This window comes from Carassius gibelio, chromosome B20, assembly GCF_023724105.1.
Source record: "Carassius gibelio isolate Cgi1373 ecotype wild population from Czech Republic chromosome B20, carGib1.2-hapl.c, whole genome shotgun sequence".
Classification (NCBI taxonomy): Eukaryota; Metazoa; Chordata; class Actinopteri; order Cypriniformes; family Cyprinidae; genus Carassius; species Carassius gibelio.
In genome coordinates this window covers 19,650,353-19,677,223 of record NC_068415.1, presented here as the reverse complement: position 1 = coordinate 19,677,223, position 26,871 = coordinate 19,650,353, and the positions used below count along the sequence as shown (strand labels likewise).

Genomic DNA, 26,871 nt, shown 5'->3' with positions numbered 1-26,871 from the left:
TCTGTTGTACATTCACAGTTTTCACTAATGAGGTATAAGCATGCAATCAAATATATACAGCCAGGCCCATATATATTTGGACACTGACACAATTTTCATAATATTCTGTATGCCACCAGAATATAATTAAAATGAAAAAATCAAGGTGAAGTTAATGTGCAGACTTTAAGCTTTAATTCAAGGGGTAGAACAAAAATCTAACATAAAAACCTAGCAATTATAGCCATTTTAAACACAGTCCTACCATTTTCAGGGGCTCAAATGTCATTAAACAAATAAATACAGTATAATCATGAATCAAATGTTTATCTTTGATGTTTTGTTTAGAATCCTTTGCAGGCAATGACTTCTTTAAGTCTGGAACATTTTAGTATTAACTGCACCTTCAAAAGGTTCCTAGTCTCTGGAAGGAATCTATTATTGTACCTGTGCCTATGAATACTGTACCACAATGTGTAAAAGAGAACAGGCCAGAAACACTTACTGTACCTCTTTGATTCTGAAAACAACAAGGTTGTGAAGGATAAGCTTTTGACCATGGTACAGGAAAATTTAGATCCATTTCAGTTTGCCTTTAGGTCTGGTAGGGGTGTTGATGATGCGATAAGTACTCTATTAAACATGATTTTCGCACATCTTGGCAAATACTTTTGTGCGATCAGTTTTTATAGATTTTTCATCTGCCATTAACTGTATCCAGCCCCATTTCTGAGCAGAAAGGTTAAATAGGGTTTATAATATTGATTCTGGGCTGATATGTTGGCTGATACACTTTTTTTAACTGATAGATCTCAATATGTGAAAGTAAACAGGGTTTTATCTGATGTACTTTTTTCTTTGACTGTGTCACCACAAGGATGTGTTCTCTCACCTCTTTTATTTGTGCTTTATACTAATGAGTCTCAAATGCAACTAGAGAGGAGTCATATTATCAAGTTAGTGGATGATTCATTGACCGTTTCCCTTTTAAATAGTGAGGATCTTGATCATGGTCCTGTACTGACAGATTTTATTGACTGGTTTAAATTGTCCTTTCTGGACATTAATGTACTAAAGACATGATTATAGATTTTAGGAAGAATCCTACAGTCATCTCTCCTGTGGCCATTTGTGGCATTGCCACAAATTCAGAATATAGTGCCACAAATAATTGGTTTGTGGCTACTTTTTATTTATTCATTCTCTCTCATTTTATAAAAGTAAAATTTTGGCCTTTTTTCCTGTCTACATGTCATGTGTCATAGATATGCAAATTAAAACGTAAAAATAGTTTATAAAAATGCAAAACAGAGGCACTTCCACAGGAGCTCATTTGTACCCCATTATATGTTTTATGTAAATGAGATGAAGATAGAGAGATAAATATTATAGATAAATATTATCTATTTGAAGTCCTTTCCACCCCATCACACTGTAATGATCTATGATTGTATTACTGTTGTTTTATTTAGAGGTTAGGCTGACTTTTTGAATTGCTCTGATGGCATCCAAACTTTTATTTGCACAATTGCTAAAAGATCAGCTTTGGCCAGAATAAAAGAAGACAGAAAAGTGGAAGTGGAATAAAATGAGCTACAGGAAGAAAGAGAGAAAAAGAGGTAAGGATATGAAGTATAGCTTTGTCTGAAGCAGTAGACAGCACATCTAATGACTTCCAGCACAGGCACTATATGACCTGGTCAAGTCATCTTACCTTATAAACCATCAATGTGATCAACAACCCAGAGTGCAGTCTCTTTCTCTCTCTCTCTCTCTCTCTCTCTCTCACACACACACACACACACACACACACACACACACACACACCCCTCTATCACTCCATAACATCTCTAAACCCTGCGAGAACCACTGCAAACAGTAGTGGAGAGGGCAGAGCATCAATCAGACTTACTGCATTTTTCCAGTCTCAGGGTATAAATTAAACACCAGAGTAAGAAGTAAGCATGATAATGTGACCCTCAGATTTAAAGGGACAGTTCACTCAAAATGTAAAGTTCTGTCATCATTTACCCTTATGTCGTTCTGATACTGTAGGAATTTCTCTCTTCTTTAGACTATACAAGATTGAGGAATGCTAAAGGTGTTTAAAGGTTCTTCACAGCAATGCCATAAAATAACCATTTTTGGTTCCACAAAGAACCATTCAGTCAAAGGTTCTTTAAAGAAGCATCTCTTTCTTACCTTTGTATAATCTGATGTATACCTTTATAATTGGAATTCAAAGTTATTTGGTTACTAGTCTCAGCCTGGACTGTTGGCTAAACGTCGGATGCAGATGGGACACAAAAAGGGGAAAAACTTCAGGAATGTTGAAGTCGTTATCGGATTGGTTGAATTCTACAGGATTTCCGCGAGATGTGTTTCGCATTCATTAATGTTGGAAACAAAGATATCGTGGCGCCAAACCCCCTTTCAAAAGTAGAAAGCCATCGTGTTTACAACTGACGAACAGCGCTTATATTGATCAACTAAATGCTGGATTTTCAAAAGTATGTGAAATATTTAAAGTTTGCGGCATAGAATCTTTCAAAAACGTCTGAGAGTTTTACACACTGTTATTGTGGCGACATTTCCACTCTGCAAAATGTGACGTGTGTCGCTCAAACGGCCTCATGGGTGGGCCTTGGTCAATGGAAGATATTTATACTTTTTTTTTTTCTCTGAGTAAATTATGAATTTTTTTATTTTATTTATTTTTTTGTTAACTATTCCATTAACCCTATTAGTAAAATGAAGGAAAATGAATTAACCATCTAAGAGCTCATTTGCAACCAAATACAGTACAGTATACAGTACAGACTAGGTACAGTACTACAGTACAGTACAGACTAGGGCTGAGCGGTATAGCCTCAAAATTATATCTCAATATTTTAAGAATATTCGTGATAACGATATAGAAAAAAAAATGGAACCATGATTTATTGGTGAGTGCAGATGGCAGGCAGCAACATTTATTAGTACAAACAAAATGAAGACCATTTTCCATCCTTTTCCAAAAAGCTACTGCCTTTGTTCACAGACTAATTCAAAGTGTAAATCTATTTTCATTAGATGGCAATAGCAGCTGTATGTTCGACTTATATCAGTATATAACATAAAAATACCACGTGAGTGACCACTTATTTACGTCCATCAAAAATTGGCGAGGTTCCTATCTTTAGTGAAGCAGTGTGCAAAGCCGCTTCTGGGCCGCTTCTGAAATATGGCGCGGCTGATGTAAACACAAGCATCGGCTACAGAAGCCATGATCAGCTCCGGTGATGGATCCCTAACGCACCACTTTTATTTTTATTTTATTTAACCTTTTTTAACCAAGAGAGTCCCACTGAGATTAAAAACCTCTTTTTCAAGGGAGTCCTGGCCAAGAGGCAACAACATTTACATAATTATAAACATACAAAGAAACATTAAAATAACACAGGTTATGAAAAACAATTGCATATTATTGAGGCAGTCTCCATTGCTTTCAGCTTAGTTTTAAAAGTGTTAAAGGACAAGAGCTCAGTCAGTTTCCAGTCCTTCTGCAGCATATTCCAAGCAAAAGGAGCCGAGTGGACAAAGGCTTTCTTCCCCAACTCAGTGCGGGCAAAAGGAACAGAGTGCAACAGCTGATCATTTGATCGCAGGGAGTAAGAGTCAACACTTCTCTCTGTGATTAAAGTACAAATGTATGGAAGCAGTGATCCAAGCATAGCTTTGAAAATAAAAGTGTTCCAATGTCCCTGCCTCCTAGTGGTCAGAGAGGGTCATCCCACTCGTGAATACAATTCACAGTGATGCGACATGGCTCTACAGTTAGTAATGAACCTCAAAGAAGCATGATAAACCGTGTCCACCATTTGAAGACATGAAGAAGAAGCATTCATATAAAAAAGATCACCATAATCTAGCACAGATAAAAAAAAGTTGCAGTGACAAGGCGCTTTTTTACTTCAAAAGAAAAACACAATTTATTACGGAAGAAAAACCCAAGTTTAAGTTTTAATTTCTTCACAAGTTGTTCTATGTGTGGTTTAAAAGTGAGGGACTTATCAATAAAGACACCAAGGTATTTATATTCATGAACCACCTCTATAATATTCCCTTCAAGAGTAGACAGTACTGCAACAGTCTGAGGCACCATTGTAAAATTTTAAAACAACATTAGCTTAGTCAGCATTAAGGAGTAGTTTTAACTGAAGTGAATGCTGGACAGCAACAAAAGCTTTCTGCAGGGTTTCAGTGGCCTGAGCAAGGGATGATCCATAGCAGTAAATGACTGTATCATCAGCATAAAAATGCATATTAGCATCAGAAACATTTTGACCTAAATCATTGATATTCAAGATAAATAGGAGGGGCCCCAAAACTGAGCCCTGTGGCACCCCCTTATGTACAACAATAAAATCAGAACAGTGTCCCTCATATTTAATGCATTGAGTCCTGTTATTCAGATCATTTGAGAACCATGCAACTGCATGCTCTGACAATCCTGAGCAAATTAATCTGTTCTTTAAAACAGCATGGTCGACAGTGTCAAAAGCTTTTGACAGATCTAAAAAAAAGTGAAGCACAGAACTGTTTCTTATCAAGTGCCACAATAATATCATTTATCACCTTCATAGTAGAAGTGATAATAATGTGCTTTTTTCTGAAGCGTGATTGAAATTGAGAGAGGATGTCATTTGAATACAGGAACGCTTTCAGCTGATCACAAACAAGAGATTCCAGAATTTTCGATAAAACACATACATTTGATATTGGACTATAATTAGACATAACTGCTGGATCACCTCCTTTTAATAAAGGTAGAACAAAAGCTGATTTCCAAACTGATGGAATTTCTTTGGTTTTGATTGAAAGATTAAAAATAATTGAAAGTGGTTCTGCTATAAAATTTGCTGCCAACTTCAAAAATTAAGGCTCCAACATGTCTGGTCCAGGGGGGCTTCTGTGATCCAATGTTTTTAGAGTCTTATGCATTTCAAGGACAATAAAAGGTGCAAATTTAAAAACATTAACAAACAAGGAACCAGATGATATAAAGTGTTCATTAAAACAACTGAAGTGTGCAGTGTAAATAAGGGGTTAAAGTGTGTGCTCAAACATGCTCTAGAACCACTCTTGCGATACTGTGAGGTCACACACCTCATAGTATCGCTATGGTTCAAGTCGAACACAGTGTGTGGTGCTGTTGTTGTGTGCTCTAGGGAAGTAAATGCACCATATCTCATAGTATTGCTATATCACTGATATCACGATATGACACTTTTTTATCATGTAAAAATCTATACCGGTATTATCGTGGATGGTATGATATGGCACACCCATAGTACAGATATCTGATATGTGATAAAATGTCACTGCTGTAGTATATTCAGAGCTAAACCAACAGCAGCACAACATGATAAATGTTGTAGTGATGCCATTGTTGTCTGATAATTAAACATACACACTCAGACAGATACACACACATAAAAGATGTGAAGGTAAAAGGTCATGGTGCTAATAGATCAGACGCATCAATGACAGATTAAAACCTTGTCATGTAGGTCACCTCCTGGCGCCATGACAACACAGCACACTGTGCTCACATAGTAACCTCTCATTTATCACCGGCACTCATCAGTAAAACACAGAACCCTGAAGAGAGACTGAGCAGCCACACTGGCAACATGTATTTGCTTCTATATAATCAGCTGAAATGTCACACCTGGGACCGGTTGCATAAACTGTTTAACTGTCATCTTTTTTTTTTCTTTAAGACCGCTCATAACTTTTAAAATTCAGTTATGAAAGATAGATTGGTCTTATTTTTATTGGAGAAGCAAGACTACTGATTACTACCTAGGCAACTTGGTCAAACTAGATATTAAGACAGTCTAAACATGGTGGCTAAGTTCATGCAACTGGCCCCAGCTCTGAAAAAGTTGATACAGATCTTAAAACCAGTTCTCATTTTGGCATTTTATAAAAAAAATTGTTGGCCCCAACAGTTAATGCATTGTTACCGCAGTTGACCGAAGAGAATTTCAAAGGAGAATTTCAAAGCCAAGGCTGGTCTTGTGATATCTTATTATTTCGTGTTTTTTGTAAAAAGATAAACGTTTTGACTATTTTGCTAACTGATACAATGATAATATGAACCTCATACTTACATCTACTGACATCTAGCATTATGAAAAACTTTTAATTTAAGTGGCAAGGGTCTTATGTAGAAAAAACACAGCTGGTCACGTTATTTCATTATGGCTGCCACCATGAAGGGGCAACCCACATTATGTAGAATAAAACCACTTTTCAAGGTTTTAAGTCTTAAAGTTTTTATCATTTACTTTAGTGAAGAGTGTTTCCTTCTGCTTGTTTTACTAATTGGAACAATAGTATTTTTTAACTTTATACTGACACCTAATGGTGTGGATGCAGCATTGCACTAAAGTTTCTTTGAAGTGACAAATAACTTACATAGAATAAAACTACACATCAGTTTATGACAAATGATGTGACAAATGTCTAACATTACTCTTCATTTTGTGGTATAAAACAATTTTAGTTTGAGTGCACCTACAAAGGACGTTAAAGGGTCATTTGGATGCAAAATTCACTTTTATATGGTGTTTGCATATAAATGTGTATTAGCAGTATATGGACACAACCACACTATAATGATAAAAATCAATTCACTACTTGTTTTTATCCCCTAAAAAACCTGAACAGTCTCAGTTATTAAGCCATTTTGATTTGATTTTCTTGTTTTCTCCACACTTGAGCGCCTATAGCAACAAAAATGGCAATGCAGGTGTTTTGTAGTTGGATGTAAAGGTGAACATAAGATTCTTCAATTTCTCTTGACATCAGAACCACTGAGGATGCAGTGGATTCATTTAGTTTTTAATGATAATGCGCCACCGTATACACTTAAATTGGTTTATTTCTGTGCAAAACATTTTACTCCAGACTGCTTTCTAAGTGAGGGGCAATTTAACATGACCATTGTAGAATTTTAACCAAAGTATGATGCAGACATTTCATAAAGACCCTAAAGAATCATACCAACTTGTGGAAAATGGACAGCCAATGTCCCATTAAGTAAGTGTAAAAAAGGACAAAAACATGAAAATATCATCAAAAATAAATAATTACAATTGAATTAAAATGATACATTATGCTATTTACATTAATGTGAAATGCTGTATATATATATAATAAATAAATAAATAAAAAAACACTGTGGGATTTGCTTCATCTTTTTTTTAAAAATCAGGTCCAAGCTGGTTTCAAACCAAAAGAGCTCAATGGCACTTCACAAAAAGAAAGAAATAAACAAATCAATAACTCAGAAAGTGAACTCCTCTTTCAAACTCTACTTCTGCGAAACAGCACTTAAGCGTACGTGATCTGGTCTGATACTTCATAAATAAGCATCATTCCCTACGTTTATAACCAGCTCAGGTGTATTTCACTAGCTGTTATTGCCATTTACTCTCCATCAAGACGGTGCAAGGCCCTGCAGATGGGTCTTGTAAAGCTACGGTCGTTCTATTCTAAGAAGTCTGTTCAATTAGGCTTCTCTGATTTCCCCGGAGAGCGCTCCTCTCTTTAAAACGCATCATTAACACAGGCTTACCTCTCCCAAAGGATGGCCGCACCCCCACCCGACGCAGAGCAGACTCAGTGCTGCTTACAGCAACCGCACGCTAACACACACAAACCATCTTCTGCCATCGACCCAAACTTTTCAGACCTAGAGGATGAGGTCCTCTTGAAGAGAATGTAAACTAGATATTCTGAGTTATGTCTGTGAAATAACTGATACTTATTGTTTGTGTGCAGACAGAAATTTTAAGGCCTGTACACATTTCATCCAGTCCCAAAAAGATGATGTGGTGCTTTTTTAACACTGGTTTATTGTTGTATAAATTACTATATTTCACACTGATGTACAGTCTAGTAATTCTAACTGAATTTTTGCCATATAAATATTTTAAGAGTATTTCAATATTTGAAAAAAGAATATGCCTGTTTAGTTCCAAACAAACTTGAAATGAAATGAAAGGTTAATATTTTGGTTTTAAGAATACCCAACAAGAGGTTGACATGCTAGGTCAAAAAAACACTTCCATTGTCTTGTAATGTGCATTTATTTCTACCTTACTTGCTCAACGACTCCTGATCGATTAGCTTAACAATTCCTTTTCCAAACCCTTCCTTTGCGTGATGCTAATCTGTGGTTATTGGTCCGACTGGTTTCATTTTTATTTCATCATGAGCCTGTAATGCCTGATAAAGCAGCGTTTGTGAGCGCAGTGCTGCATTGTGTACAACATACCGGGGAATCCGCTATTTTTATTGCTCCAAAAGCATCACCTAGTGGCAAAGAATGGATTTGCATTTTCATGACCAACAACTGGGCGGGCAATATGCTATCTTTCATTTTGACCTCAACATTTAACGGCTTCGGATTTGTTTTAGAAACTAATCGTTTCAATGATTCAGAGTCAATTCTTTCTTTTGAGAGACAATAACTTTATACACAGTGCACTTTCAGATTTAAAACTTTGCAGGATGTTTTTCATTCACTTAGAGCTGCGTTACACACTGCATGGAAGGCAATTTTCAAAAATTCATAGTAGGGACACTTTAAAACTGTACTTATTACCCTAAACAATAAGCCATAATATTTTTTGCAATATATTTGAATGCTTAGCTAGAATACCATTTATCATTGAGAACATGCATTTTTAATAACACATTGTGTTGGGAAATTACACACCACAATAATGACACAGATGAACAATTTTGTCGGAATCTCTTTCAAAATTATTTTTCCATCTTATAAACAATACAAACATTGACATCCAATCAGAATCTACCTGTTTTAATGAGCTAGAGCATTTAAAGCGACAGTACAACATGAGTTTTTAATAAACTGAATGTTAGCATCCATTTGGTGTGCACGCTAATATCATTAGTTATAATTTTAGATGATATCTCATAGTTATAGTTATTAGTTTGAAAAGGCCTTTAGTCTGATTCCCATCACTAACTCACAAGCTAATTCAAGATCATGTATAATGAATCCTTTTGACTGACTCATTAAAAAGAACATTTTTTTAAGAATTACCTGTGTTTGTTGTAGCAATTAGCTCTCCCACTGAAGTTTTTACTAATGCCAACTACTTTATAGAACTTGCCGCTGATCATTGATGAAAGGAAAAGTAAAAAATGTCAACTAGGTATTAGCTACAACATATCTCCAAAGTAATGAAAAACCCAAAATGTCCTTTTTGTAGATAAAACAAACAGAAACCAGGTTAGGCATCTGAGGATTTGTATTTGTGGCTCAGACACATGCTTCAAAGGATCGTGGGTAGTGACAGGACACAATTCCCTCCGCCCACCCCCGACTCTCAAACACTCCCCCGACTCACCCCTGACTTCTCATCGAAGATCTTGATCCCTCCAAAGGACACAGTGAGAAAAACTTTCTGTTTGTGTTCTCCTTTAGACCGCGCAGAGGCTGCGATTCCCTGCAGACAAGAAGATGAAAACAGAAACATGAAGAAAAAAAAAAAGAAAAGAAATGAAGATAAAACAGAAACAGAGCAGAGAACGTCGGCTTTCGCTGCTTGCTGCAATCCTTGGGGAGAATTAGCTGTTATGTAAAGAAATTGATTCATTTTCTCTCTGTTTTCAACAATTTCGGGCTTGGAGGTTCTGATATGAGCTGGTTCGGAGTGACTTAATAATTAATTTCTTTACCCTGTCACATACACATCATCCAAAAAATGGCTTCAAATAATGTATCCCCATATAAACCATTGTTTTGAGAACAAAGAGCAAGACAACAGCAAATTAAACTTGCCTCACCGTTTTAACCACACACATAAATAATTGCTCGACACTCCAAAGTTTTGTCCTTGTTTTAGAGTGTCTGGCTGTGTAATAGGTCATTCTACAGCAGATGCAAGGAATATAAAACACATAAATAATATTCATTTCTTTGGTATTATCGCTCACATGCTAGCCAATAACTTTAAGTTGTTATGTATAGTTGTCAAATGTATAGTATAGTTGTCAAATAAAATACAAATGAAAAAAGTCACTCAAAAAAAAAAAAAAAAAAAAAGAATAAAGATCCTATATGTGCTTTTGTTTTTTACACTCATTCAAAATGCCACATATTAGAGGAAAAATACGAATTGTTTGACGGTGTAAATGCACCCTATTATTCTGTGCAAGAGAAAGACAAACGAGAGAGAATAATATAAATTTTCTCTTGAACATTTAAATCTATTGAATTATCAGCCAGAGACTGAAATGCTGACTGTTTACTTTTTAATTGAACACTTAAAAGGCCAATGTGGACACAGCCCTTGAAACAGGAAAACAAAAGATCATTATTAAACTACAAATTAATGAAGGTGACTTTTAGTTCTTAGTATAGTCACACATTTTTGAATGCATGAGTACATTTTGCACTTTTAATAAACCAAACAGTAATGCATTTTATTGTGTAATACACAGACATGCTTTATCTGTACTGTTCACCCACACACAATTCACACCGGACACAATTCATTTTCAACAAGAGGGGTAGAACGAATGGAGAGCACCATCCTTTTTTGAAAAACTGCTGCGAATGAGCGATAGAGAAGCTGAGAGCGGTATGGAGAAAAAGTGCCACCCCAGATGGTGGTGCACCGCCTTTGCCAGAATCAGTCATTGTGATGAGAATATATCACACTTCAGACCAAAATCAACTTAAAAAATGTTCTCACTTGTTTGGTATATTTTCACAAGCCACTTCAAGTCAGATTTGCAAAATGTATAACTGCAATTAAGATCAATATAAAGCCAAAACTTTGTTCTGAAATAAAGCTCGCTTTGTACTGTATATCCAAACCGTTCCAAGGTGTGTGTTTGGGCAGTTCTCCAAACAGCTGGAGCCCTCAAGTCTTCCAGGACCAATCAGATGAGCCTGTTTCTTGATCTTCCTTCCGACTGCGCAGGGAGCATCATCCGTCAGTCACATGATGTATGTTAGCACACCATTAGCACATCCATATGTTCTGGCGGGATGATGAATGAGCCGTTCTAATGCCGGTAGCTGGAAGATCACAGCGAAAAGAGCACCAGCTCTGACATTTCAAACTCAGAAGAGGAAGTGTGTGTATAAGTGGTGCTGAAGTGAAGAAAGATGCAGACGTGAAATATAAGATGTGAATCTCGTTTAGCAGTCCGGCGCGCCTGGGGAAGGCCAGAGCAGAGCTTCCTCTGTAGGAGAAGCTGGACAGATGCTTAAGGAAGTTTTTATAGTGCTACGTGGGCTGATTATCAAGGGAGGATGGGGATTACATTAAAATACCTAAGTCAAAATGTTGTTTAAAATCTTCTTACCTAAAACTGATGAAAAGAGAGACACAAAAAGTGTTAGAGAGGAATAAGAGATTTAAAATGACACTATGGGACTCATTTGTTTGATAAGGAGTGGACGACTGTGGGAATATGAGCATAGATTATGTGTCTGGATGAGTGAGAGGTAAACAGCTTTGATCAATAACAGTCTGAACATTGCAATCAGACCAACGTGCAAATCAGATGGCAAAATCACCCTCTCTATCCAACACATTAAGAAACCAATCTAAATGCTGGTGAAAAGGGTGCGATTTATAGCGAACATACAATAAGACACTTTTTATTTCGGAGGCATCACAACGATGTGTATCAATGTCTATTTATGTGTATCAGGGGCATACATGTATGCACAAATAGAGGAACCCACGTACACGTGGTAGTGTGACCCCTGGTGTTCACATGGCTCATTACCCAATCTAATGGATGTGGCTTATTCATTCATTATGTGGATAATTAAATAAGGATTGTCAAAAAACCTTTATCATATTGTTTTTAAATAATGTTAATAATAAATATATCTGGAATTTTAACCCTAAAACTACATCTTAAAAAAAAACTTCCCAGAAGGGAAGATTTAATATTGATCTAAACCAATATTTTCAATAAAAGTGTGAAATGCATAAACAAATAACAAATAACTAAATATACACCCTGCCACATATTCATCATAATTATTTCAATCAACAAAAAATTATTTCATAATTTTTTTTTTTTTTTCATTTTATAATTACAATCTGGAGTACGTAATCAGATTACAAAAATTACTACAGTTAAAACTTTATTGATTACATAATTACAGATTCAAAAAATAACAGTAAAATATTGTAATAATAAAAATAAAAATAAAAAGAGAAATAGATTATCCCTAATTCTTCTTTCACCTTTTACATTTCCCTTTTTAAATTCACATTTTATTTTCATTTGTAATGCAGGAATTCCCAAATTCTTCTTTTTCAGCCAAACCTCTTTCACATAATATATTTACTTGAAGTATCTTTATGATTTTAAGGCAATAAGTTAAGTAACGCATTTGCATGTATGCAGTTGTCTGAAATTAATCAATTGTCACATTATGTTGTTAAAAATAATATTACATTTGTTTGATTTAATTAATTATTAGCTTTTCATTAAATTCATGAACCTCAGTTTGGAAAGTCTTGACATAATGTTTAATGCACCTTATTTTGTTAATAACAATGAATGGAATATATTTTCTTTATCTTGGTATTTGTATATCAATATGGTACAATATGATTCTATTTAAGTCAATGTGTTAAATAACTTAGTGATCAGTAAGTAGTTTGATTATTTTACTGAAAATATGTAATGCAATGGATTACGTTACTAAAATTTTTGTCATGTAATCTGGAATAATTAACAGTAACCATATAAAAAAGCAACCATCGCACACACACCTTGAGTTTCATCATTGAGTCCTGACAGAGTTTGTCCCCTCTTGCGGCAGTGACATCATCTATCCCGATGAGCTTGGCCTTGTAGCGAACACCATCCCCCTTAAAACGCTTTATCAGAGCTGCTTCACTGCGGTCCTGCCCTGAAGAAAGAAAAAAAGAGAGGGAGACAGATGAAGCATACAGTCATTTGATGAATTTTGCATATCTGCAGCACATCTCCTCCTCCCTCTATCCACTATCATCTCAAAATGCCATTACTTTTCCCAGGATCAGCACAATCTGGACCTTGCAGCTGACAAAAATACAAAGCTATATTCTAATAACCCGTATTTATCCCAGCCCACATCCTCATATTTCTAACACGGTGTTCTGTTTGAGCAGTTAGATCTTTAATCTCAGTCTAGTTGTTGAGGTCCAACTGGAGTTTGTCTGCAGGAGCCTGTGAGGTTGTTCAAAGCCAGGGGGTTTAAAATCAGCTTTGAAAACCCTCCCTAACCCCCAGCTGCCTTACATTTGGTGCCATATTCACAGCTCAGAATAAAGGTCAAGACTGCTGCATGTGTGTGGCTGTAATTGCAGGTATGTCAGGCCCGAGGCATGATGGGGAATGGTTGGTTTCTATGTAACAACGCTGTGTCCAAGTCTGGTGTGAGGTGATAGGAGGGATGAAAGCTGAATATTTTTTTGAGCTCTCACATCAAAGTGGACGTCTATCAGCCAATCATGGCTTAGAAAGTTCAAGTGGTTCCTCCCACACCTTCATCACAAAGCCTATAACTGGATAACTGGACTGACCAATCAATGAGCCTCCAAGGATGTAGACCAATTAACTGGCTTACACTCAGTGAAGCAAAGACAAACAGACCAAATTAGGTTTGAGCCTTCAGTTTGATCAGTGGACAAAAGTAAAAAACAGACACTTGCCAGAACACACATAAACTTACTTAGGCTTAATTGATTGCATATAAAAGATGAAGGGTGAAAGATTGTTTCTGAGCTGCAAAAGCGATATTTCAGTTAAGCAATATATTGTGAGAGGGCCGTGAGTCAACATGTCCCAAATGACTCAAAATAATAAATCACAAAGTTATCAATATGAACGAGAACACTTGGTTACTTCCAAACAGTCACATCATAATTCATAGTAACTTATTCAGGCTTCACATGCTATTGGAAACGTCCTATTCCCCACTTCGAGTTTGTCGCATTTAAGTGATTTGCTGTTGAAAAGAATCAAATGCAATATTTAATTGATAACCATAAATATTTAATGCACTAGACAGTCAGCTTGAGGATGATTTTGAAATTTCAGACAAATACACAATTATTTCACTCTTTATAATAAATACAATATGCTTAAAATAACAATTGCACTCGGGCTCGATACAATGCAACTGTTCCTAGTGTGAGTACACCCCACGATGTCAGCATTCTGAACCTGATTCATTGTTTTTTAATGTCTTTGTTAACACATCCACCTCCAATGCCTGATTATTCTGATTCTAAAGGCCTCTTGAAGCTGAGAGAGTAGGACCAGTTACATTTGTGCCGTGACCAGAATGGGGGATGGTTTAGGTGGGTTAGTGTAACAGAGGCTAAATGAGACCTTTGCAGGTAAACCTTACTCTCAGGACCTCAAGAGGAACACTAGAAATTGATGCTTTGTGGCCTTTAACATCCTTGTTAGCGCACCAGCCTCCAATACCAGTAGACATTGGTTTATATCGTGCTTGGAGTGATGAGAGTAGGCCCCGTTACATTGGTGTTGTGATACGAATGGATGTGATCTTTAAGGGGGTAATTGTAATAGAGGCCAGACAAGACAAAAGCAGGTAAACCTCACATTTTGGGCCTAAGGCAGAGCACTAGAACCTGATAACGTGGTTTTTAATATCCTTGTTAGTGCACAAACCTCCCATGCCAAGTGATGCTGATTCAATACCCCTTAGAGCAGAAAGAGTAGGACCAGTTATGTTGGTGCCGTGACCCGGATAGGGGAAAGGTTCAGGTAGGTGAGTGAAGTGGAGGCCGGATAAGACATCTGCAGGCTAACCTTTCTCTCACAGTATCAAGAAGTACACTAAAAACTGTCACTGGAGGCTTTGGTCTTTTGTGTCCTTGTTGGCAAATCTGCTTCCCATGCCATATGATGCTAATTTGAAGCCTGTTTGGTGGTGCGAAGATCTCTTCCACAAGGCTTGTATCAACGTAGAGACATTTGAGATTCTAAATTACAACTCTGGCCAAAACCTGAGGTAATTTACACAAGACAAACATGTGGTGAGGCACTCAACAATTTATGTATAACATACCAAATATGCACATACAGTATGAGATGCCCTAGATTCCTCCAATATGTGGTATACTATGGGCTGTCCTGCTAGTCACCAAGCAACTGCACAATCATTAATCTATAGGAGTGGTGAAGAAATTGCTCTGGGTTTCTAGTGCAACATATATCAATAACACTGACACAATGTGACATGCTAAAGTAAGAGATGAGCTATAATGAATAGCAGCCTATGTCCTTAACATGCATAACACATACATTAAGCAGCTGATGAACAGGAGAGTGTGATTCATGAAAGATGATGAATTAACAACTCCTTGAAGGTCACCGCACCATGTTGGGTGGAACTAACTCATCTTTTTTTCATTCAACGAACAGCCTCTGGAGTTGTTTCTGAAGCCCACTAACTTTCATTATATTGTTAAAAACAGTTGAAACATTCTTCAAAAATCTAATCTTTTGTGCTCTACAAAATAAAGAATGTTATATTGGTTTGGATCGACATGAAGTGGACTAGTACTTTAGCCCATGCTCTGACAGTTTGTGGAGAGCTCTGGAAAGCTGATAACTTTCAGCTGTCCCTCAGCAGCAGGAATGGAAAGAATAAACACTCATTTATTTCCCCCAGTTCAGACCGCTGCACCTGCAATGCCGCTTATTATTACTGCCTACCTCAGGGACTGAACTTTGGCAGTAAAGAACTGACCGTATGAGTGTGTGGGTGGGGTATATCTGTGTCAGAAGGCTGCCAACTAAACTGTCCAAGAAGAGATGTCTTGAAATGAGCTCCAGCTCTCTACCCTGCATGGCTCCAAAGTCCTCATTCATGCTGAGGACAGGTCGTGGTTTCTCGGAGAGAAGTCTGGATATCACCCACTTCAATGGCTCTTCAAACTGAGGGAACTCTGACTGCTACAGTGAGCTGTTGACATTAGGTCTAATTGAAGGAGGGCACAGGAGCTTTAACTGCTATCTGCAGTTGCAACTGTAATCCCCACAACAAGGAATCCCAGAAACACACAATTCCAAAGAGAATAATTTCTGGAAACACATCAAATTCGTAAAGAAGCATCAATGATTAGAAAATAAATGTGTGTGCATGCGTGTGTGTGTGTGTGGTCAAGCGATTAATCGCATCAAAAATAAAAGTTCTTCATATAGGATAATGAAGATGTTTTTTATTTATTTATTTTTTTTTCCATATTTTATTGTGTATGCTTTTTTTCACTGAAATGGTCTATACACTGACAAAGGGTCACCATTTTCCCAGCACTAAACTGTAAAAGATTTAGGGAATGAAGCAATGATCCATAAAGAATGAACTAATGAAGTAGCAAATCTGAAACTGGCCGATGAATTGCAAGAACAATTAGGTAAATTAGCAATCAAAAACACATTCAAATATAATGCACTATAGACCAAAGAGCAAACCTTGTATATAATCTTTGATATGTATACTCAATATATGTATAGGGCTAGCAAAATATGGGGGAGGATAATTTCTGTCTGAACTAACACTGTTTATTGAAAGAACTAATCTAAAATAGGGAAGGGAAGGGAAGGACATGTAGCTCTGTATTTAACCTATCCATGTGTACATACACAGCAGTGAGTAGCAAAAACAACACACACACACACACACACACACATTTGTTTTTGTGAAAATTGGGGACATCCTATAGGCGTGATGGTTAAACTGTACAAACTGTTTATTCTTTGGCCCTACATCAACCCTACACCTAACCCTAACCCTAACAGGAAACTTTGTGCATTTTTACTTTCTCAAAAAAACTAATTCTGTATGGTTTATAAGCGTTTTGAAAAATGGGGACATGGGTTATGTCCTCATAAGTCACCCTCTCCTTGTTATACCTGTGGCATACCCATGTCATTATACAGAGATGTGTCCTGATATGTGACAAAAACAAGAGCACACACACACACACTAAACCAAATCCAAAAAGCTAAGATATAATAAATAAGCTTATATATATACACACACACACACTTTATTAATACTGGGCTGGCATCTCCCTGTGGCATTGTGTCAATGCCAGAATCCACACATTGCCTAATGACTCCCTACAAGACTTTTCATTTTCTCACAACACAGCTCCAGTCTTTATTGAATTAAAGCTGCTGCTGCCGACTTTAAAGTCCCTCTCTGTCTTCTCTCTCTCTCCGCATCTTCCTATTACCTTCTTCATGCTCTCTGTTTCTCAAGCCTTTTATCTCTGTTTTCTTTCTCCGTTTCGTTTCTTCTGCGTCAAACAGAGATCAATATAAATTCATACAAAGTACTGGTTCTTCAGGACGTAAGTCAATGCTAAAACTAAATTAAATATACATATTGTAACTTTACCACTTTCCATGGTATTGTTAGAACCGAGTAAGAAATTAAGTTGATAAGAAGTAACTTGAAGAAGTAAGTTGATTAGAAAAACATATATAAAATAATAAGCCCTCCATGGCTAAATATGCACACAAATTTAGGCCTAAATATATAAATGACGTAAAAAAGATTATTAATATGTTTATGCAGTGTCAATATAATTTAAATTTAAAGCTAAATTTTATTGCTTTTTTGTTTCTATGTATTTTAAATAATGGATTTTTTTTATGTATTAATTGATTTATTTATTTGAACCCTGAACTGTAATTAATAAGTATAGCTTCTGTCAAATCAGGTTTTATCACATTGGGATAAATGCTATGGTGCTAGTAGGATTCAGTCTGTTTGGTGTTGTAAACCTCTTTTTGTGTGATTTATTTATCCTTCAAGATGAAAATGGAAATTAATTGAGGTTCCTTCTGAGACCAGAAGCAATAGTCCCATTGTCGTTTGAAGTTGCTTAAAAATGTTGAGTTCATTAGACTTCAAAGAATCGCACAGTTTCAAGCCTCAGTCGAATTTAAATCTGATAGATCTTAAATCCCCTCAAGTGAGATGCAGTCGAGAGACAACACCAGAAGCTGTGTGTGTGGATACACACGAGCACTTACAACATGTCTAAAAATGTTGTTGATGTAGGTCACTGCTGACAAAAGCACTAAAACAGGCACTTTAAGCACACCGAGTTCATTTACTGTTTTCTCAACAACACACATGACATACAACTGACTTAACCGAACATAAAAGTGACTGCAGCTTCATCTACAGATCCACCCTAAAGACGACGTTCATTCGCTGTCTTCTTAAGAGTGAGAAGAAAGGCAGAAATAAAGAAGCTTCTGCTAATCTCATTAGATTGATGGGTAAGAAAACATCAAAGTGTGTGAGATATCCATCAGCGAGCATGTGAGTGCATCTAATCAGCCTTCTGTAGAATGGACAAAATGGGCCAGTTCTCCACAGGGCGCACAGACAAGCACCAAATTTAGAGGTTCAGTGTGCATGTGTGTGCTTGTTTGTGCTATACATGTGGCAGCCTGGTTTCTGAAAATATCACCAAGATATTAAATATTTTTATAAGTTGCTGTTAAGACAGGGACGGACTGGAAAAAAAAAAACGGCCCCGGACATTGACTAGGCCCGGCCCAAAGCCATCAGCACGCGTAAACTCGACAACAACAACAATAACACCTGACATGAGTGTCACAAGACTTTAATTGTGGCTAATGATACTATACCATCCAAATTATAGCAATAGCACTAGTTGACTAGATGTTGAGCTGGAGTGGATGTCTTTCTCTGCTCTTGGTCTAAGCTCAAACAGAATAAACAAACGATGGAACGGATAAAAAAAAAGAGAAAAAAAAAGGTTTTATTCCATGCTTTCTTAAAGTGAATTTATTACTTAATAATCTTAATTTATGCAGTTAATTAATCTTACTGTACAGATAATAATACCACATCTAAATGAAAATACACCATTACAAATGTAACTTCTGTATTCAAAATCGGAAACCAGCTATATGAAAAAGTTTGTAAGCATTAACTGTAATGTTACCAACATTTTTAAAAGTAAAAGCACAACATATGTTTTAATATTAACTACTGCATGTGTCATTTTACAGCTAAAATTTTGCAGTTTAGCTGTTTTAAGTACTGTAATCATAAAAAATGTAGCAACCTGAATATCACTTCCTAACATCATCCCTAGCAAGTAACTCTCTTTCTCCTCTCATGTTCCATACTTTGATCTGGATCTGCCTTTGGAACCTGCTCATCTTTCTGTCCCTCATCATCACTTCACTGCTGCTAATATTTAACTGCGAGGTGCTGCTGCTGGAAAATATTGCTATATATTTCGGTTCGTTTGGGACATTTAGCGGCTTCAGTTTTTTACCCGCGGCCGCGTTATGCATATTGTTTGTTTGTTTGTTTCTATGCTTCTTCTATCTAACATTAACGTCTTTGCTGTTCGTTTCTTCCTACTCTTCCACTTCTTCTACTTACTTGGCGGCCGCGGCCAGTGCAGTTGGCATCCAACTTAAAGGTGCACTGCTGCCACCTACAGTACTGGAGTGTAAAACAGATTAGTGGGGGGGGGGGGGGGGGCGGGGTCGGTGATGACTTGCATGCTTGGCGGGTGGTGGGCCGGCCCGCCGGCCGTCCTGGAGTACCGGCCGTTCTGTGATTCTCCAGACCACACAGATGGCCAGTCCGCCCCTGTGTTAAGATATAACTAGATATAACTAAATTGAGAGACTAAAAAAAGCCACATAATGTCTTAATTAAAACAAGCCCTGTACTGTATTGATCAAATTATTCAAATTTTAAATCCATGGCGCAAGAATATCATTTTCATTTACCATGGTATTTACACACGTATGTAATCTTGAATATTATTTAATTAATTTAATTATTTAATTAATTATTTAATTATTTAATTAATTATTTAATTATTTAATTAATGCATTGAATAATACATATATTTATTCATTTATTTTCTCAGAAATTTTTCACTTCAATGTATGACAACGTGGTCTGGTAAAACTTGAGAAATATATGTAGAAAACCCAAATTATTCTGTAATTGACCATTTTTAAAAATGTTCTTCATTCAAAAGGTAGAGAATTACTATCATTATACCTTTTGTGCCCCGAACATACATTAGCTTTATGTGGTAACTTTAACAGGCAAAAATATTTGCAATTACACAAATGTCAAAATCAAGTAAACCTGGGGCGTTTTGCATTTTGCATCTTCATTACAATGTAACCACGTTCCCCAAGTATCCAATTCCTTGACATGCCACATATTTAGTTCAGCAGGGAAAACATAATGTAGTCCTTACATTTTTTTGTTTATTATTTTTCTTTTGTTAATGGAAATACAACTAATTCGAATTTTGCCAGGTGTAACAGTTTGCCTGTGTGAGATTATATGGCAGTCTGATTCATTTGTCATTTTATACAGTCATACGTTTCTCTGCAGTGTTCCTGACCCCTGTGGGGAGAATCCACACAAATCAATTCAGAAGGACAGACGGGAGAAACAGAGAGGTCTCATAAACCCCAGATTGTCAGATCATGTCCACTGAAAACTATCATCAGTCCTGAACGATACACGTTTCATCGTACATCTCTAACAGACAACTAACAGCAAATATCAGGCCTTGACCTGAGCTAACTTAATACACATCAGCGGTACAGAGATATATGCTCACTGCACACAGAGACATGAAGTAAAAGACAGATAGGAAAAAAACTAATATTTTTAAGCCTTTTTTCTTTCACTGTTCTTTCACAATCTTCTTTATTTATGCCCTAGCAATTTATTATTATTACTTTTTTCTAAAACATGATGCAAGTCATTTAGCTGTGATGTTAGACTAGTGATCTCACGTCCATGAAGGAATCATTATTTAAAGTGCACCTATTATGGATTTTTGAAACTGACCTTTCATGCAGTGTGTCACACGGCTCTAAGTGAATGAAAATATCCTGCAAAGTTTTGAATCTGAAAGTGCATCATGTAAAAAGTTATTGTCTCTCAAATAAAAGAATCGACTCTGAATCATTGAAACGGGTCGTTTCTAAAACTAATTCCAAGCCTTATGTTGACATCATACATCATATGACATCACACGTCAACATGAAACATTAGCATATTGCCCGCCCATTTGTTGGTCTTTTTACCTTGGTCTGAAGGAAAATGCTAATTCATTCTTTGCCACTATGGTGCTGCTTTTGGAGCGGTTAAAATAGCGGTTTCTCTGGAAACACTGTACACAAAGCGGCACTGCACTTACTAATGCTGCTTTATCAGGCATTACAGGCATGATGAAATGAAACCAATCACACCAATTACCACAGATTAGCATCATGCTAATCTGTGGTAATTGGTGGGGTTCAAAAAATTATTCATTGAGCGAATCGTTTGGGAGTCATTGAGCAAGTAAGGTAAAAATAAATGCATATTATAAGACAATGAAAGTGTTTTTTGACCTTGCATGCATGGCAGCTTTTTGTTGGGGACTCCCAAAACTAAAATATTAACCTTTCATTACCCATAATAGGGACACTTTAAAGCCAGTTATTTTAGTAAACTGGATAAACTAGTTCATTAAAACTGACTGAAATCTCTGAAATAGCTCATGGCTCAGATCTACAAACTACTCAGTTGACGTATCTGCAGTTACTCCAACTAGAAGGGAGTATGTGCTTCCACAAAGCTAGTTTTTGCCATCTCATTTAGCGCTCCAGTTACTCCAACAGAACACTGAACTGAGAACAGTAGTTTTTCTGCAGTTTGCGGAAAATAATCACTTTCCATTATTACTACTGACCTCAATGAGCAGAATTTAAAACTACTGTTTTCAAACAGGTTTCCTGAACATTCTCCTCATCTGCTGTTGGTCAGACAAACAGACAGCCATGCCCCTAACTCATCTTATTAATGTTTTTTTTTTTTTAAAGGATTGGTTCCCTTCCAGAAGGAAAAATAAAATCCTGGTAATTTACTCACCACCATGTCATGCAAGAAATTAAGGTTTTTGAGAAAACCTTCCAGGATTTTTCTCCATATAGGGGATTTCAGTGGGAGACAATGGATTGAAGTTCCAAATTGCAGTTTCAATGCAGTAATGAATAAGTGTCTTTTCTAGTGAAATGAACAGTAATTTTCTAATATATAAATATATAGTTTTTAACCACAAATGTTTGTCTTGCACTAGCTTGACCACATTACGTAATCACGCACACATTACATAGGCAGAAGTACCGAATATTTACAAAAAAGAAAAGAAAAAAAAAGCCCTTTACAAAAAAGGTAAAACAACTATGTTGGACAATTTTGAAGTTGGAGGGGAAAATAAGAGTTTTTCACCCTACCCTAGCTTTTTGAAATGGACAAAGAACTAACCATGTTTGACTTTTCCAATGTGATTATGCAATACTCAAATAAATTTAGAATTTTAGTTTTTTTTAAATGAACAATCGTTTCACTAGATAAGACCCTTATTCCTCAGCTAGGACTGTGAAGAGCTCTTTGAAGATGCATTGTAACTTCAAATTGGATCTTCAACCCATTGGCCACCATCGAATTGAAATGTTCTCCTCAAAAACCTTAATTTCTTTTCACCTGAGGAAAGAGAGACATGAACATTTTGGAAGCAATGGGGTGAAGTGAATTATCGGGTAATCTTTATCCTAAAAGTGAACTAATCCTTTAAAAAAATCTATCAATCCATCAGTATGTAAGGAGGCAAAATAAGACAGAATGAAAATAAAATTTCTGTGTACATTATTATTTGCTTTTCCTTCTATGCAACTAAACTGCAAAAATTTAACTATACTAATTATCCAAATCATCTGTCATCCCAATAAGGCACATTAAAACCAGAAGCTGAGAGTCTGAATGAGATGTTGCTGTGAGCCTGAAGGAATTAAACGACAATTATGCAAGCTGAGCTTTATATGCATCATTTCAAAGCCCCCATCCCTAAAACACATTCACAGTTCAGTGTTCAGCCGAGGATGGGAAGGCAAATTCCCACTGAGTGTTTAATGTTACTTCTCTGTTTGGGATCAAGTTCACATTTATATGCCTCATCAAATGGCTCCTCAGTCTCAGGCAAAATTCAGAAGTGTGAGAGAAACATTCATCCTTCAGTAATTAGAACCCTGCTGTCACCATAACCCTGCTCACACACGTCATATTTGCAGTCAACATTAACTATTTTATTAGCTAATTTGATGTATTTTGGAATGAAAATTATATCTAATAAAAGAAATGTTGGGGAGGACTTGATTTTATCCTCATATATGAGGATTGTGCAAAGTGGGTTTTAGAGTACATACTGTAACATCATGACTAAATAGCTACTATTTAGCATTAATGCTAAAAGAATCAAATGTTAATAAGCATTTCTCTGTGTGTGTTCATGGAGATGTCTAAAACATGTATGTAACAGGTGATCCGTCAATGACTGTGACAACCCTGAGGCATCGCCTGTGGCAGCCATGACCCCTGTGCTCCCACAATGCCCTGTTCTTCTGTTCCCTCCAAATCTCCTTTACCTCCCTCCCTGCTGTCACTTTCAATTGAAGCAGTCATTCAATAAGACATCGTGCCCTATACCTCAGTCTACCTGATCCAGCTATTCCCCCTATAGATGACCGACTCTCGTCTGATATCTGAGTACAGTTTTTTTAACTCTTGATTTCCTCTCATGAACTGTGCTTAGATTAAATCTGATTAGCAAACTGATTTAGAATTTATGAAATGGCATGGCATTTTCCTACTTGTTAAATATTTCAGAATATTTAAATAAACTGCTCATTGTAACGACTCAATGCCTTGTAAACATCTGATACATAATCTGTGATAATCTGTGCAAAATAAAAAATTTTATCATAAATATATTCTGCGTACTTATTAAGTCATGTACAAGCTTATGTAAGAATTATATCCTCTTGACTTAAAAATAAAGTCATATGCTTTTACTGCTAGTACAGCAGCACTCGTCTGTTATTTTAGAAAAACTGGACACTCTGCACCCAAGGCCGTGTATCAATTTCTCTACTCAAAATGGCTCCACAGTTGAGCTACAGGGCCTATAACTCAGCACTAAACACCCTCCCACTGGTGTGCCTCTCTCTCCCAGTACTCATCATTTACTATATGAAACACTGAACCACAGGAAAATAAAAAGCTACTTTATCACTGCAAAACAATAACATCAGGTAAACACAGTGAGAGCCGAGTGGCAATAATGCCGCCACAATAAAGCAATAAATCAAGAATATTCTTTTCCTCTTCTTCTCCTTTATTCTGGCTTCAAATGCACATTTGGAGACAAGATGATTGCCAATGTGCAGTGAAGGGAAATAGTATGCTGCTTTGGAAGGGCTATTTGAGTGAGATTGGAGCGAGCTGAGACTGTAAGTACGTTTGGGTCCTGTCTTGATGGAAAAGCACATTTTAATAACAGCCAACAAGGCCTGAGGGAGAAGCAGCACATATAGCAGGAAGATTAGATGTGCCTCAACACAACCAGCCCCTTCATTCAATTGTCTGCCATATCTGAGAAAAAAGCTAATTTATCAGATGGAAAATGCAGATGTGCATGTTTTACTCGCACACAGAAAGGAACAGAGAGTGGAACAATTCCATCTTCATCTTTCACCATTGATTTGTTAAGCCTAGCATAGCTAGCACAAATTAGGGCACACTTTTATTAGAGTAAACTAGTCATTTGAGGAGAATGTGATTTTACATTTAGAGCGCAATTTCATTTTAAACAACCTAAACTGATTCTAAACTCATTTGTTTACGTGAGTCTGACAAACTTGGCCCATATCAAATTACTGTATGCAGATTAGCTGTAATGCTGCTCAGCTACCTATACATATATTGAGCCAAACACAATCTTCTCAATGAAATAAGTTTGCTACTCTTAGTTTAAGCTACTAGTCTTGCTGCTTTTCCAGCCTCCCTTATGAAAAATAATTAAATAAAAAAATAAAAAAATAAAAATTGTCCGGAGATCAGGTAAGACCAGCACACTAAGAGTGGTTTTAGCAGGGATATTACACTTCAAGGTGTGTTATGCTAAACTATGCTAAGCTATTTTAGCATTTCTAGCCAAATAAGAGTACCAAGCCATTAATAGAGCAAAATGACTAGCCTGACCACAATAAAACCCCTGTTGAAAAAACCTGCATATGCCAGTTAGGCATGTTTTGAAGCTGGGATGCTGGTTTGAGCTGGTTTAATCTGGTCCTTTGCTGGTTTTTGCTGGTCCGACCAGCCTAAGACCAGCACATGACCAGCTAAGGACAAGCATAAACCAGCAAAGGACCAGCTCAAACCAGCATCACAGCTTCAAAACATAGCTAACTAGCATACGCTGTTTTTTTTTTTCCAACAGGGAATAACAACTGAATTCGCAGATACGATTGAAGGTGGATTCAGTTCCCTTCAAAATGCTTCCATTCTCATTAGCATTCATTTGAAACATTCACATACTATATAAACCAAATTATTAGTGTCGTTCTGGCCCTGCAGAGACTAACTATTCTTGCTTGACTGCTTTTGTGATTAAGTACTTCTGGAAACTTTAACAATCTGCTTTAAAATCCCAGTGGCAACTGTTTTTATTTCTGTTTTATTTCCTTTTTGTTCTAGGAAAAGTGCTCAGTTACCGCAGGTGAAAACACAACAGGGTTCTACATCATTAGCCAACGACTTACACAAACACACACAGAAAATCAGACCAAAGAGTTTTTTTTTTCCATATTATAAAATCTCAATTCAGTTTAGAGAACACTGCCGCATGCTGTGGGTTGAGAAACACCTGCAGCGGGTTGTTTGGGTAATAACATGTTTGTCTTCTCATTGCTAGGATGTGTTTCGCTAAGCTAAATCTCTTTAAAAGCATGTTGTCAGACAGGCCTGTCACCAGTACATGGGGATCAATTCTGCTCTAAATGTGAAGAGGAGCCTTTCTTCTCGGCTGAGGAACTTATGTATTATCTCTCTCATCTCTCTGATTGTAGAGTTACTGAATCTGACATGGCTCATAGTAATCTTTATCATAGTATTGGATCCACTTTAACTTGCACCTCTCAGTTCAGTCTAGACAGTTTTGTTCATGCATCAGAAAAATGGATCATTTAAAGTTTCAACAAAATCAATAGAAAGCAAGTTTTGAAAAAAGAAATCACTCAGTGGGGTGAAAGGACGCTCAATATTCCACCTAAAAAGTGGTCTCTATTAAAGTAAACATGAATATCATTTACAACCCATTTTATGTCCATAATAGGACGTATGTCAGTGTCTAAAAACTAATATTTCACTTTCCACAAATGTCTGACAGGGCTTGATTTTATTGTAATTAAATGGATTGTAAACTTGAACTGAATCAAAACTTGAGCTGAATAATGACACTATTATCTTTTAGAGTTGCTTTACGGCACTATTCAAATTGGTCTCATATTTAAAAAAGATTGCATAATTAATTCTGTTATTTCCTTGTTTGTTACTGTGAAGCTGCTTTAAACAAACTGTATTGTGTAAAAATCTACAGAAAAATTAAATAAAAGGTGAATTTGGGGGAAAAAATATACAATAAAAGATTTCAAGCTTTCATTTATTTATTTTTCTATTTACTTACCGTACATTTTATTTTAGTAATGTTGACTGTTGAATACAAGTTGCAGCATACAACCAAAAAAATTAATAAAATAAAAAATCGATAATTTGGACCCCTACAATGGTACCTTTTTTTTTTGGCTATTGCTACAAATATACCCCAGCAAATTAAGACATATCACATATTTACTTCAGATAAGTAATCTCTGCTTTAAGACATCAAATAT

At 36.5% G+C, this 26,871-nt stretch overlaps 1 protein-coding gene across 11 annotated transcripts in view; it reads right to left on the bottom strand.

The window, feature by feature from the left end:
- The window catches only part of LOC127984265 (disabled homolog 1-like), a 165,251-nt gene that overhangs the window by 50,182 nt on the left and 88,198 nt on the right, over positions 1-26,871 (bottom strand). For 10 of the 11 annotated variants that reach the window (XM_052586827.1, XM_052586830.1, XM_052586829.1 and 7 more), the window contains exons 3-4: positions 12,813-12,952; positions 9,411-9,509 (exon numbers count right to left, since the gene is read on the bottom strand). In XM_052586827.1, the coding sequence (XP_052442787.1) occupies positions 9,411-9,509; positions 12,813-12,952 (239 nt within the window). The remainder of the gene's footprint in view (positions 1-9,410; positions 9,510-12,812; positions 12,953-26,871) is intronic. The other variant, XM_052586833.1, reaches the window with a different exon arrangement.